We start from the raw sequence: 13,226 nt of genomic DNA, 5'->3' as shown, positions 1-13,226 counted from the left end.
ATATCCCAGTCACACCAACAGCATTTCACCAAACAGTGTATATAATTTGGGGTAGAGACATCGGGGAGAAATGAGTTCAAGCTACAAATATGCCTGAGAAAGACCAAGGAATCTGGATGAAACCCAGAATTCACATTTCAGTCAACTGCTTCAATTTATCTTAATTGGTAAAGAAATTCAAATAGAAAAACAAAGGTCTTTTATACCTCACCAGTTTAACTTCAGGCTGATAATGTACAAAACTAAGTTAACGATCAGGAGAACCCAAAACAATAACCTACATGAAAGTTACATGACAAGTTCTTCACATGTACATAAGGGACGTAATAAAGGAAACCTTTGATAACTCTGAAGGGACCATCTTACAACTGCTTTGTCACCACACCTTAGCAAAAAGGGAGAGGGAGATTTTTATTGCTCTAAATCATTATTTAAAAGTGACCCATCCATTTCTTAGGTTAGATTTTTCACCAATTAAGTTTTTTAAATGGCATCAGAAACTCATAGCCTAAAATGGAAATACAAGTTTCCCTTAAAATTTTTTCTTCAGGATGTGGGGCCTCCCTGGTGGCACAATGAAGCTATCAGCAGCCACTGCAGCACAAATTAGATCCGTGGCCAGGGAGCTAACCCACATATTGCATAGCAGACCTCTCCTGTCTCCCCTACCTCTCCTCCCCTCAGCAGTGTATTTCAGTACATCTGCCTGTTCTGCTCACTACTCTGTCTCTGGTGAATCCTTTCACCTCCCCCCACCTCTGGCCTACACCCTAGCTCTCACATGCATAAATGAGTAAATCTTTAAAAAAAAAAGTTCATGATGTTATAAAGTAGGGATAAAATTACAAGAATTCCAATTACGCTCTTAGGGAATGTGTTTTTTTGTTTTTTTGTTTTTTTCTAATTAAGAGAAAGTTTCCAAGCTCCTGTAAATAAGAGCACATAACTAAGTGACTGGTCACAGATTTTAGTCCTTACACATTAGTTGTATATAATGCATGTTTATACTATGAAAATGTCATAATAGGTTTTTATAGTGTTATTATTCTACCTTTAATAATCATCACGTAAGAAAACAGCAGTGCCAATATTTGAATTAGTAACTTCATTTTTGGTTATTTCCCAACCTTCAATTCATAAACTAATCTACAGTCAAAGAGATGAAGGAGCCTATGACTTCTTGATTTAAGAAAAAGACATTTCGGGCCTCCCCTGGTGGTGCAGCAGTTGAGCACTGGGTTGCCAAGCTGCCCGCAGCCTCTGCAGCGCCGTTTTGATCCCCAGCCACCGGGCCAGGGTCCCGCATGGCGCACAGACCTGTCCAGCAGCACGGTGCTGGCCTCAGCAGTGTATTTCGTCGGTCTGCCTGTCCTGTTCCCCACTCTGGCTCTGGTGAATTCTCTCACCCTCCCGTGTTTCTGACTGTACCCAGTGCTTGTATAAATAAATAAATCTTAAAAAAAACAAAAAAGACTTAAAAAAAAAAGACATTTCAACATCACCTTATCAAATTTCAGAAATATATTCTAAAATATTTTCATTTCTAGAGATGTATCAAGAATATTGTGTTTTCTAAAGATTTATAATTTTTCTTCAAGAAATGAAATTTTGTATCTAATTTTAATGCTAAGGATAGTCCTTCAAAATAGTTTCCTAATACCTAAATAAATACAGGGAAGCAAATGAATAATCTTGTTGCTCTTTAAACCAAAAATTCCTTTAGCAACTGTCTTCTGATATATGGATTTGAGATATATTAAAACTTCTTTTTGGGCCTCCCCGGTGGTGCAGCAGTTGAGCTCTGGGTTGCGAAGCTGCCCGCGGCCTCTGCGGCGCAGGTTCGATCCCTGGCTGCTCCCCGGCCACCAGAGGAGGGTCCCAAATGGCGCACAGACCTCTCCTGCTGCCCGCTGCTCCCCTCAGCAGTGTACTTCGGTCCTTCTGCCTGCTCTGCTCCCCGCTCTGGCTCTGGTGAATTCTCTCACCCTCCCGTGCTTCTGACTGTACCCAGTGCATGTATAAAAAACAAAAAAACAAACAAATAAATAAATAAAACATGCCTCTATATATAAAAAAAAAATACCCAACTTTAAAAAAAAAAACAACAAAAAAAAAACTTCTTTTTATTCCAATGTTCAAAAGCAAGGAAACATGCCTCACAACTTTTATAAACTACATTTAATTTAAAGTAGGTGAATTGAAGTAGGTGAATTTCCCAAAGGCAAGGGAACATGTCTCACAACACAACTTTTATAAACTGCATTCAATTTAAAATAGGTGACTTGAATGCCTTATCATGAGGCTAGTATTTGAACTTCACAGAGATCTTTTGATTTCGCTAGACAGCCAAATTATATTCCTGCTTAATATTATGTAGTTTAAAGAAATTCTTGAGTCTCCTTAACATATTGAATAGGTGATACATTAAATATCTATAATGTATGTTGTTTAAATATGTAAGTAGTATTAATGTCTCCTAATGTACAAGTTTTAATGAATATCCTTTACACATATCAAATACTGTAAGAATTTAGAGTTGAGCTGGTTTTAAAATTTCACATATTTCTAACACTGAACAATCTACTATGCCTTCTTTCGAGAGGTGTCTATTACCTCAAAACAGGAGCAATTATGGTTATCAAACTTTCAGGTAAAAACTTAAATTCCTATTTTAAGTAATCTACTTTTCAATCACTTAGCATTCTGTACCTACTGCATTTGCTTTAGTCAGGACCACTACTAGTCCCTAGCATAACTCTCTACCTCAAGTTCAAGTGATGCTACAGTAATTATTTCTTAAACTGTAATTTAGCCTCCTCTTAACATCAAATACCTTTTCCATTGTCATTCGACTATGGCTGATCTAACATCTGCAAAGAAGTTCCCAGGAGTTATCTGATTACATTTCAATTCAACCCAGCAAACAATGAATGGCTACTTTGGTGGCTTTATCTTAGTAATATTCAAACATAGGTAAATTTGAGAAGACAAAACTAAATAAAAAGCACTCAACGAGGATGGTAGTTTTACAAATGACTTTCAAGGTAACAAAAATTAAATATCTACATGGATATTACAGCAAGTGATCAGAGGACAGGCATGGGATCAAAGAGACTAACACTGGTCATTTTCCTGGCTCTTTAGAAACTAATCCTTCTGAAGTGAGGTCTAAAATGAGTCATACCAATATCAAGTTGCACTTAAAAGAGAAAAAAAGAAAGACGCCATTCTTTTTTTGCAACCAGAGCAAGGATTAACATTATTAACAAGACTAATAAAAGGTTAATAGAATGGGTATTATCTTGTTAAAAGATGTATGTTAAACATCTCTAAGTTACTCTTCACCTGATTCTGTCAGAACCAGGGGAGTTTGTCAAATATTAATGTGATGCTATCTGTTGTCAATGAAACACCCTAATGCCTCCAACGTGGAACCAGCACTGAAAAACACAAGTTGTCTTCAGCTTTTCAGAAGGTAAATAGCAATTACCTTTACAATGTGCTAAAGTTTATTTTGAAGCAATTTCACAATTGCCTTATCTTCCTTCCCATCCAAGTGAAAGTTGCTAAAAAAGAGAAAAAAAAAAATATGTACCTAAGAATCAGGCCCTGTGAGAGGGCATTAATTACCAAAGTCCAATATTTTTGAGTTAATTTGTTCTCTAGCTTTTAAATGATTCATACTATTATTTTGAAAATTAATCTCTGCACAAAACAAAAGGGCCCATTACTAAATTTAAAATATAACATCTATAATTCACTATCATCTTGTGAACAATATGAAGTAAATCAGATGGAAAGATGTATCAAAATGTTTGTGCTGTGAAAACATTAGTTTAACTGTTCATTTTCCATTCAGGATTACTGAATTTCTCCCAAGTTCCCCCTAAAGAAGTCCAAACAAAACAGAAGTGCCATTCCACTAAAAATAAAACATGAAACCCCTTCTCCCAAAGATGTGGATTTGAAAACTTAAGTGCAGGATAGTGGATTCCATTAAGGATCCCAATATTCCTATCTGTACAAATTTTGAAATAAATTGTGTATTATCAAATCACAGGACTATCTTGTAGTTTGTCTTTTTAAAAAATGACTTGAAAGCTGGTATTACAAACATTATGGTCCTCAAACCAGAAAAAAAATCTATATTGTCTGCTCTCCCCCAACAGTAATTATAACTGCTGGAAACACACCATTATGAAATCTGAATTAGCTCAGAAGTTGAGCTGTTTTATTAGAAAGTTAAAGTTAAAACAACTTGGACTAAATTTGGAGACTTGGTATCAAGAGGCTTTTAAGCTTGCCTTCTGGCTCTTTTTTCAAGGGCCTGTGTTTTTTGTTTCTTATTACCTTGTGCCCCCAGGGTCAGGTGCTAGCCTTTTCTCCCTCTCTGTTTTGCTTACAATTTGTTTCGCATTACCTTGAGCAATTACCAAAGACAACTCCTGTCCCAGCTTTGGTTAAGAGAAAGTGTCATTGTACACAGTGACCCAGAATACTGCTTGATTGTGCTGTACTCTGTGAATATTCAGGTGGAATGTCATTTGAACACTTACGCCAAACTTCAGGATTTTGTATACAATGGAAGACCCAAGTGTGGGTTCTGCATTAAAGGATTGGGGGGGGGGGTTACCCGTACCTTCTCCCTTTAAGTTGCTGGTAATTCAAAGCAGGAACCTCATCTGGGAATGAGACAAGATTGAGTTAAATTTCACATCATGCTAATATCTTATTTAACGACCTATATGGGTAAATTGAGAAGGGGAAATTGAAGACTCCAAGACTAATTTTGAGATCAATTTCAGCTTTACTTTAAGTTTGTACTTATGCATTTGTTTGCAAAAAGATATGCCTGTCCTTAACAATTCTGCTGCGTTCACTTTACTCTTAAAGTAGTACATAAAAATAAACAATTCAAGCTTCTATATATTTTATTGTTACCAAGCTTCCACAGAACGTGTGCAAACTTCAGGTTTCTCACTCATCTCAAACAAATCTCCATGCACAAACTAAGCTAACAAAAAATGCTCAATTCAGCAAACACGCAAACTGCATTAAAGAGAAACCTCAAATAATGTTTTTAAAAACCAAACTTTAGAACTAAGCTTTTATAATGAAACTAAGTTATTGCACCTTTCCTTTCATATGCGTACACAGCGCTTAAAGACTCCTACAATAGATTTCGTACTTGGCACAAAGACATTCAAAGAACAAAAACAAAAGGGAAAAACCAGAGAAAGGAAAAGAGGTTTACGCTGACTGGAGTGCAAGCTTAGTCCACTTCCTCGATGGTCGGTCCCCCGGAGGCTCCAGAACCGCCGCCGCCAGGGCCGCCTTGGTAAAGTTTGCTGATGATGGGGTTGCACACTCTTTCGAGCTCTTTCTGCTTGTGTTCATACTCATCTTTCTCTGCCATCTGGTTTCGGTCGAGCCAGTTGATCACTTCCTGACACTTGTCGAGGATCTTGTTTTTGTCCTGCTCGCTAATCTTGCCCCTCAGTTTCTCGTCTTCCACGGTCTGCTTGATGTTGTAGGTATAGGACTCGACCGCGTTTTTAGCTGCGACCCGGTCACGATTGGCTTCATCTTCCGATTTGTACCTCTCTGCCTCCTGCACCATCCGGTCAATGTCGTCTTTGCTCAGACGACCCTTGTCGTTGGTGATGGTGATTTTGTTCTCCTTACCGGTACTCTTGTCAGCGGCCGTGACGTTGAGGATGCCGTTGGCGTCGATGTCGAAGGTGACCTCGATCTGGGGGACCCCGCGGGGCGCCGGGGGAATCCCCGTCAGGTCGAACTTGCCCAGCAGGTTATTGTCCTTGGTCATGGCCCTTTCCCCTTCGTACACCTGCACCAGCACACTGCTCTGGTTGTCTGAGTAGGTGGTGAAGGTCTGCGTCTGCTTGGTGGGGATGGTGGTGTTCCTCTTGATGAGTGGGGTCATGACACCGCCAGCCGTTTCGATGCCCAGCGACAACGGAGTGACGTCGAGCAGCAGCAAATCCTGCACGTTCTCGGACTTGTCCCCGATGAGGATGGCCGCCTGCACCGCAGCCCCGTAGGCCACCGCCTCGTCAGGGTTGATGCTCTTGTTCAGCTCCTTGCCGTTGAAGAAATCCTGCAGCAGCTTCTGGATCTTGGGGATGCGGGTGGAGCCGCCCACCAGCACGATCTCCTGGATCTGGCCCTTGTCCAACTTGGCGTCGCGCAGCGCCTTCTCCACCGGCTCCAGGGTCCCGCGGAACAGGTCGGCGTTGAGCTCCTCGAAGCGGGCGCGGGTGATGGACGTGTAGAAGTCCACGCCCTCGTAGAGCGAATCGATCTCGATGCTGGCCTGCGTGGACGAGCTCAGGGTGCGCTTGGCGCGCTCGCAGGCGGTGCGCAGCCGCCGCACCGCGCGCTTGTTGGGCCCAATGTCCTTCTTGTGCTTGCGCTTAAACTCCTCCGCCAGGTGGCTCACCATGCGGTTGTCGAAATCCTCGCCGCCCAGGTGGGTGTCGCCGGCCGTGGACTTCACCTCGAAGATGCCGTCCTCGATGGTCAGGATGGACACGTCGAAGGTGCCGCCGCCCAGGTCGAAGATGAGCACGTTCTTCTCGCCGCCCGCGCAGCCCTTCTTGTCCAGGCCGTAGGCGATGGCCGCCGCCGTGGGCTCGTTGATGATGCGCAGCACGTTCAGGCCGGTGATGGTGCCCGCGTCCTTGGTGGCCTGGCGCTGCGAGTCGTTGAAGTAGGCCGGGACGGTGATGACGGCGCTCTGCACCTTGCCCCCCAGGTAGGCTTCGGCGATCTCCTTCATCTTCGTGAGCACCATGGAGGAGATCTCCTCCGGGAAGAAGGTCTTGATCTCGCCCTTGTACTCCACCTGCACTTTGGGCTTCCCCCCCTCGCTCACCACCCTGAACGGCCAGTGCTTCATGTCCGACTGCACCGTGGCGTCCTCGAACTTCCGCCCGATCAGCCTCTTGGCGTCGAAGATGGTGTTGGTGGGGTTCATGGCCACCTGGTTCTTGGCGGCGTCGCCGATGAGGCGCTCAGTGTCGGTGAAGGCCACGTAGCTGGGGGTGGTGCGGTTGCCCTGGTCGTTGGCGATGATCTCCACCTTGCCGTGCTGAAAGACCCCCACGCACGAGTAGGTGGTGCCCAGGTCGATGCCGATGGCCGGGCCGCGGGCGGACATCCTGACTGAAAGGCAAGGGGCGTTAGACGAGAGCACCAAGGACAGAAACTCCGCGGCGTCAACTAACGGTCGCCTCGCACCGCACACCGCGAGCGCCACCAGCGTCTCCCCGCTCCCCCCGCTCGCTCCCCCGCTCTTATAGCCGCCTCCCAGCCGCCTTCTGGAAACTCCCAGAACCAATCCGCTCCCGGGATCGCCCGCTACAGGCTTGCCTGAGTCGGAGTGACCCGCCCGTGGCCCAACAGATTTCGCGTTGGGCGAGGGGCGGGACCGGGGCGGGGCGCGGGGAGCTCGCGAGGGGCGGTCGTTATGCAAATGAGCCCGCCCACGGCCCCTCGCTGCGGGGAGCCGCGCGCCTGTGGCGCCGCGTGCGGCTGAGGGGGCGTTAGGCTCGCGCGCGGGGGTCAGGTGCGCGCCTTTTCTGGCGCTTGGCGTTGCTTAAGGCGGGATTCGCTCGAGTCGACCGGATTGGCAGTGCCCGTGGCCAATGAGCAGCGCGGATGCCCAAGCGGCTTCTGGAAGGAAAGTCCGCGGCGCGGGGAGGGCGCGGAGACGGGGAGCGGGGCGGGGAGGGAGCAGCGCTGCCCCTGCTGGACGCTGAATTCCCGAAGCGATTTGATGCCAATTGTTCGACATAACCCAGCCCGCAGGGGCGGGACAGGTCACGCCGAGTTGGTTGCGCGAAGGGATCAGGCCCCAGCCGGGTTTTTCCCTCCGCCCGCGCCATGAGAACTGAGGGCATGGGGCGTTGGCGCGGCCTGCGCGTGAGGGCGACGCTCCCCCGGCGGGGGCGGAAACTAGCGCTGGTGTCCGCCTCCTGGAATTTTGCCTTCCTAGCGTTTCAGCGGGGCGAGCGCCCCATAAAAACTGCCTGACTGGCCTCGCCGGTGGCGCAGGCGGTTGTGCGCAGGCGGTTGTGAAGCTGCCCACAGCCTCCGCAGCGCGGGTTTGAATCCTGGCCGGCCGGGGAGATACCCACACGGCGCGGCAGACCTCCCCGGGCTCGCCCGCTGCTCCCCTCAGCAGTGTACTTCGGTCCTGCTGCCTGTTCTGCTCCCTGCTCCGTCTCTGGTGAATCCTCTCACCACCCCCCACACCTCTGGCCTGTACCCCTACTCTTGTATTAAAAAAAAAAATCTTTAAAAAAAGAGAAAAAATAAAAATAAATAAAAAACTGCCTGAGTGCTGGAGCGGGGAGCGGCCCCCGCGGCCGCTGGGGGCTCGGAGGACCGGCTGCCACGCCTCCCTCGCGCCCGCCTGTAGCTTCCTCTCCTGCACTTTTCCATTTTGCTCATCCCGCCGCTTAAACCTCCCGGCTTCATCGCCGTGTTCCCACCATGACTTTTCCTCGTTTCGGTCTCCAGTGCTCCGTGTGTGTGTATGTGTGTGTGTGTGTGTGTATGTGTGTGTGTGTTGGCGTGCGCGGCGAAGGTGTGTATTCTCCAAGCGGCGCTGAGGAGCGACTTGGGGACCCCGCGCCCCGCCCCGCACGATCATCCCCGCGGAGGCGCGCGGTGGTGTTTAAGGCCCAGGCAGGTGGGTGAGTGCGCCCCTCGGGGGTAGAATTTAAAGGTGGGTGAGAGGCATAAACCCACAGAGAGGTAGGGGAAAAGCAGCGTGTTTAAGGGAAACTGAAGGATGTGTCTGAACAGTGGGGTAAGTAGAAAAGGCAGATTTATCGAATTACTGCGGAGAAGCAGAGGTGGAAGGCGAAAGTGCCCTTCTGGCCGCTGAAAAAAGTTTGGTTCTTTCTTACTTCACGCTCTGAGTGTGGCGGCTAAGGCTAAGGTTTAAGAGACAGCCGCGCTGGCTGAGACCCACTGACGTGCAGGTCCTGAAGTGTCCCTGCGTTCCTCTGAAATTAACATCAGCCTTTACTGGGCCCAACGGGCTGCACGGCGCTTTCATGCTTGCTTGGGTACTGCTTCAGTAACCGTCAGCTGGCTCCCTCATCCGCCTAAAGCCTCAGCAGGGTTCCCAGGGTACCTCTTCAGTGTCCCCTCCCAGTTTATTTTTAATTTTTTTAAAAGTTCATTTATGCATACAAGAACCGGGGTACAGGCCAGAGGCTTGGGGGGTGTGGGAGGATCCACCAGAGACAGAATGGAGAACAGAACAGGCAGATTGACTGAATACATTGCTGAGGGGAGCAGCGGGCGAGACAGGAGAGGTCTGCTGCACCATGTGGGTAGCTTTCTGCCCGGGGATCGAACTGGTGCTGCAGTGGCTGCCCGTAGCTTCACAGGTTGCACCTTAACCCTCTTGCGCCACAAGGGAGGCCCCCCTCCCCTCCCAGTTTAAAACCTCCGTCCAGGTCTGTTGGGCGGTGTAGAGGCTGAGCTTTTAACCCTATAAACCCCAACATACCTGGAGCCAGGTGATGGGATATTGAAACCGAGTCCTTTAAATGAGCTCCTGAAGACGCCCAACCTGTAACCAGAAAGCCTTGCTGTTTCCCATGGGGGCCGGGGAGGGAAGGGGTAGGGGGACAGAGCCAGAGACAGTCACTCAGTGAGCTTTAGTGGAGAGTACAGGAAGTGAGAGAGTGCAGACAAATAAAGTGGCGTGGTGTTGGGAGTCTAAGAGTTAAACCTAATTCCAGAGAAGCCTGAAAGAGCAGTGTGTGGGGACGCAGGGGAGGTGCAGTTCAGATTGAGGGAAGGAAAGGCATTTGCAGAGGCTGCAGGAGGAACATTGGTAAGAGTGGTGTGTGCGCTGGGACAACTACAAGTTCCATACAGGTTAGTGTCACTCGGAAGGCGGAGTGCGAGCAAGAAATAGTTTGGTCAGGTGGACAGGATATATTTAAGGGTTTTTTATGCCATGGTCTTTTTCCGGAGGTGTTGGGGTGGGGAGCGGTGAGCGGGGATGGCATCCTTTCAGTGCACTTGTAACAGCAACTTCGTGTGACTCAGTGCTGGAGAAATGTTTTTGTCTGAGAATACAAAAGCTACCTATGATCAAAAAATGTTGAAGTTCCTTTTATCTAGTGTGTGTAACTTCCAATTTTTAAAAAATACATTTGCTATTATTAATCTTATTGGCTAAACAGTTCATTTTAACCAAAATTCCCATCTCCTTTCCTATAAAAGAAGCTAAAGAAAAATAATTGACCTGGGGAACCTTTTCAGGAAAACAGATAAAACAAAAAAGTTTCTATTGAAGTTGTCTTCAATTGTGAGTATAGATCTTTTGAATTTGTTCTTGGAAGTTCTTGTCTTTTATGTAGGTTTTTTTTTTTTAAGATTTATTTATTTATGCATACAAGAACTAGGATGGGGGGGCGGGGGCGGGGCGGTGAGAGGAGTCACCAGAGACACAGTGGGGGAACAGAACAGGTGGATTGACTGAAATACACTGCTGAGGGCAGCAGTGGGTGAGACAGGAGAGGTCTGCTGCACCATGTGGGTAGCTCCCTGGCTGGGGATTGAATAAAATTCATGCAGCAGTGGCTGCAGATATCTTTATAGGTTGTGTCTTTTTTTTTTTTTTTTTTTAAAGATTTATTTATTTATTTGTTTGTTTATTTATTTATTTATTTATACAAGCACTGGGTACAGTCAGAAGCGCGGGAGGGTGAGAGAATTCACCAGAGCCAGAGCGGGGAGCAGAGCAGGCAGAAGGACCGAAGTACACTGCTGAGGAGAGCAGCGGGCGGCAGGAGAGGTCTGTGCGCCATGTGGGACCCTCCTCTGGTAGCTGGGGAGCAGCCGGGGATTGAACTGGTGCTGCAGAGGCTGGGGCAGCTTCGCAACCCAGTGCTCAACCGCTGCGCCACCGGGGAGGCCCTATAGGTTGTGTCTTAACCCCATGCACCATCAGGGAGGCCCTAGGTTTTTTGTTTTTTTTTTTTTAAGGGAACTAGTGGACTAGAGGCAGTACAAATTGCCAGTGCAACTGATAAATATGGTCAGAGATAAGGCCCCAGCTACAACTGATAGCATAAATAACTGAGAAAGTCTTCAGATTTCTTATATTCACACTGCCCTCACTTAACTCATGCAAATTAAGGTTGCAAGAAGGCAAACTGGCCAAATTCTGACATACAAACATTAAAATTAGAGCTTCAGAAAGGAATTTGTTTGCATAGTACTATAATAGCCGTGTACCTATATGCAGCTAGCCACTACATTCTTCTTTAACACACTTTCTGAAACCAAAGTAGCAATTTTATCTACATTTTCATAAACTATATTTTTTTCTCAAACTTTTTACCTAGTGAATTGTTTGAAATAATAACCTGAACCTTTTCTAAAAAGACAGTGTTTTCATATGAAATAAGCTTTTGCAGTTCTAGAATATTATACTGACCATTCTTGGAATTTTTACATTTTTCTTTATTTGTATTCACTTTTAAAGTAATTTGTTCTGTTTTCTTTGCTGAAGATAGCTCAGAATTCATTAAAAGCATAGCCCATTAAAAATTACCAAATTAGCAATTTTATAATCAAATAATATTCAGCTGTGCTAGTAGTGCTCCAGCAAAGCAGATAAACCCTACTGGTGGGAATGTAAATTAGTACAATTTTTCTGGAGGGCAATGTGACAATATTCTTTATCTTAAATTTGTCATACCCTTCACTTAACATTACTCTTTGTGAAATTCATCCTAATGATAGAACCTGTAGGTAGAATATATGAAATACATAAATGTTAATAATCTATACAAAGGAAATGACATAAACATTGACAATAAAATGATTACATGTAGCACATCCTATGATGAATTATATAGAAATAAAAATTGTTTACAAGATTTTTAATGACATAGGAAACTTCTTCATATAATTAAATGGAAATATGAGATGCAAGACTTTGGTATTTTCTTACATATATGAAAGTTACATCAAAACTGGTCATCTCTCAATTGTAGGATTATCAACAATTTTTTTAAACTTTCCTTATACTTTTATAATGGATTTTCAAAACTTGTTTATTAACATCCAGTAAATCAAAGTTTGCTAATTCTACTACTTTGCACAGAAATTCTGATTTTCAACAAGTGAAATATGTTTGGCAGATTATAAATACTAGGGAGTATAAAAGTACTTTTAAAATCCAGAGATTTAGATTCTACACACTATGGAAAAAGGAAGAGCTCTAACATATGTCAAACCATCTCTAATTAATCCCTAGCACCAGGAAAGTGCCTGGAACACAGGAGTGATTCATTAGCTCAATGTTTATTAAAAGGGACCTGAGGCACATTATTTAACACTGTGAATAATAACTTCATTTTTTCCTGTGTAAGAGGAAGATTCTCTCCCTGTTTTATTTCTGTACTAAATAACACTATAGAAACCAAAAGTTGAAACAAATTCATCTAAAAATATTTGTACTAGAGATACTGATGCGAATAAGATTAGGTCCAAAATTACATGGGTTGTTAGGAGACTAACTTGGTGAGAATAAATTTTTCCAGAATTAATAGGACACACAATTTATGGATTTTCTGGAAACTCTCAATCCCTACTCAGAGACAACCTTCATAAAAAGGCAGTGGATTATTTTGAGGAGATGATATTGGCTTGAAGAGAAGGTGGAGTAAGTAGCAGCCTATAATTTGAGAACCTATGAGCAAATTGGACTTGAACTAGTTTGCTATATTTAAGATCTCTATAAATACTGCCATTTTATAATTCTTTGGAAATACCCTGTCCCAAAATATTTCTCTTCACCAGTCATTCTAAGAAAATGTGTACCACTTGTTTCTTTGAGTCCTTAAAAATGGCCTTTAAAGAGTATAGTTAAATTGTAGATACACAGTAGCTGGTGGTAAAACACTACCTTATCTGGTATGAAAGGTTGAGATTGGAACCTGGAATAAACTTTCCCAGATGAGAACTGAAATTATGACAGTATCAGACAAACCGGGCCTACATCAGTTATATAGGGTGCTAACTTTGAGGATAGACTCCTGTGGAATAGTCTGAAATAATCTGAAAGTGAGACTGTCTTATACATGGACAGTCTGATTCAGTATGCCATTATTGTTAATATTTACTAAATTCTGCAAAATTGTGGCAGTTTGGGGACTGACCTTGAA

At 44.9% G+C, this 13,226-nt stretch overlaps 1 protein-coding gene across 1 annotated transcript; it reads right to left on the bottom strand.

The window, feature by feature from the left end:
• Positions 1-4,787: 4,787 nt before the first annotated feature.
• Positions 4,788-7,465, bottom strand: HSPA2 (heat shock protein family A (Hsp70) member 2). Its single transcript, XM_037503496.2, has 2 exons — positions 7,393-7,465; positions 4,788-7,185 (listed from the first exon to the last, which is right to left on the bottom strand). The coding sequence occupies exon 2, from the start codon at positions 7,178-7,180 to the stop codon at positions 5,273-5,275; it is 1,908 nt and encodes a 635-aa protein (XP_037359393.1). The 5' UTR covers positions 7,181-7,185; positions 7,393-7,465; the 3' UTR covers positions 4,788-5,272.
• Between the last annotated feature and the right edge of the window lie 5,761 nt (positions 7,466-13,226).

The sequence above is a fragment of the Talpa occidentalis genome, unplaced genomic scaffold, assembly GCF_014898055.3.
Source record: "Talpa occidentalis isolate TD23 unplaced genomic scaffold, MPIMG_talOcc4v2.1 talOcc4.11, whole genome shotgun sequence".
Taxonomy (NCBI): Eukaryota; Metazoa; Chordata; class Mammalia; order Eulipotyphla; family Talpidae; genus Talpa; species Talpa occidentalis.
This window is presented reverse-complemented; position numbering and strand designations above follow the sequence as displayed.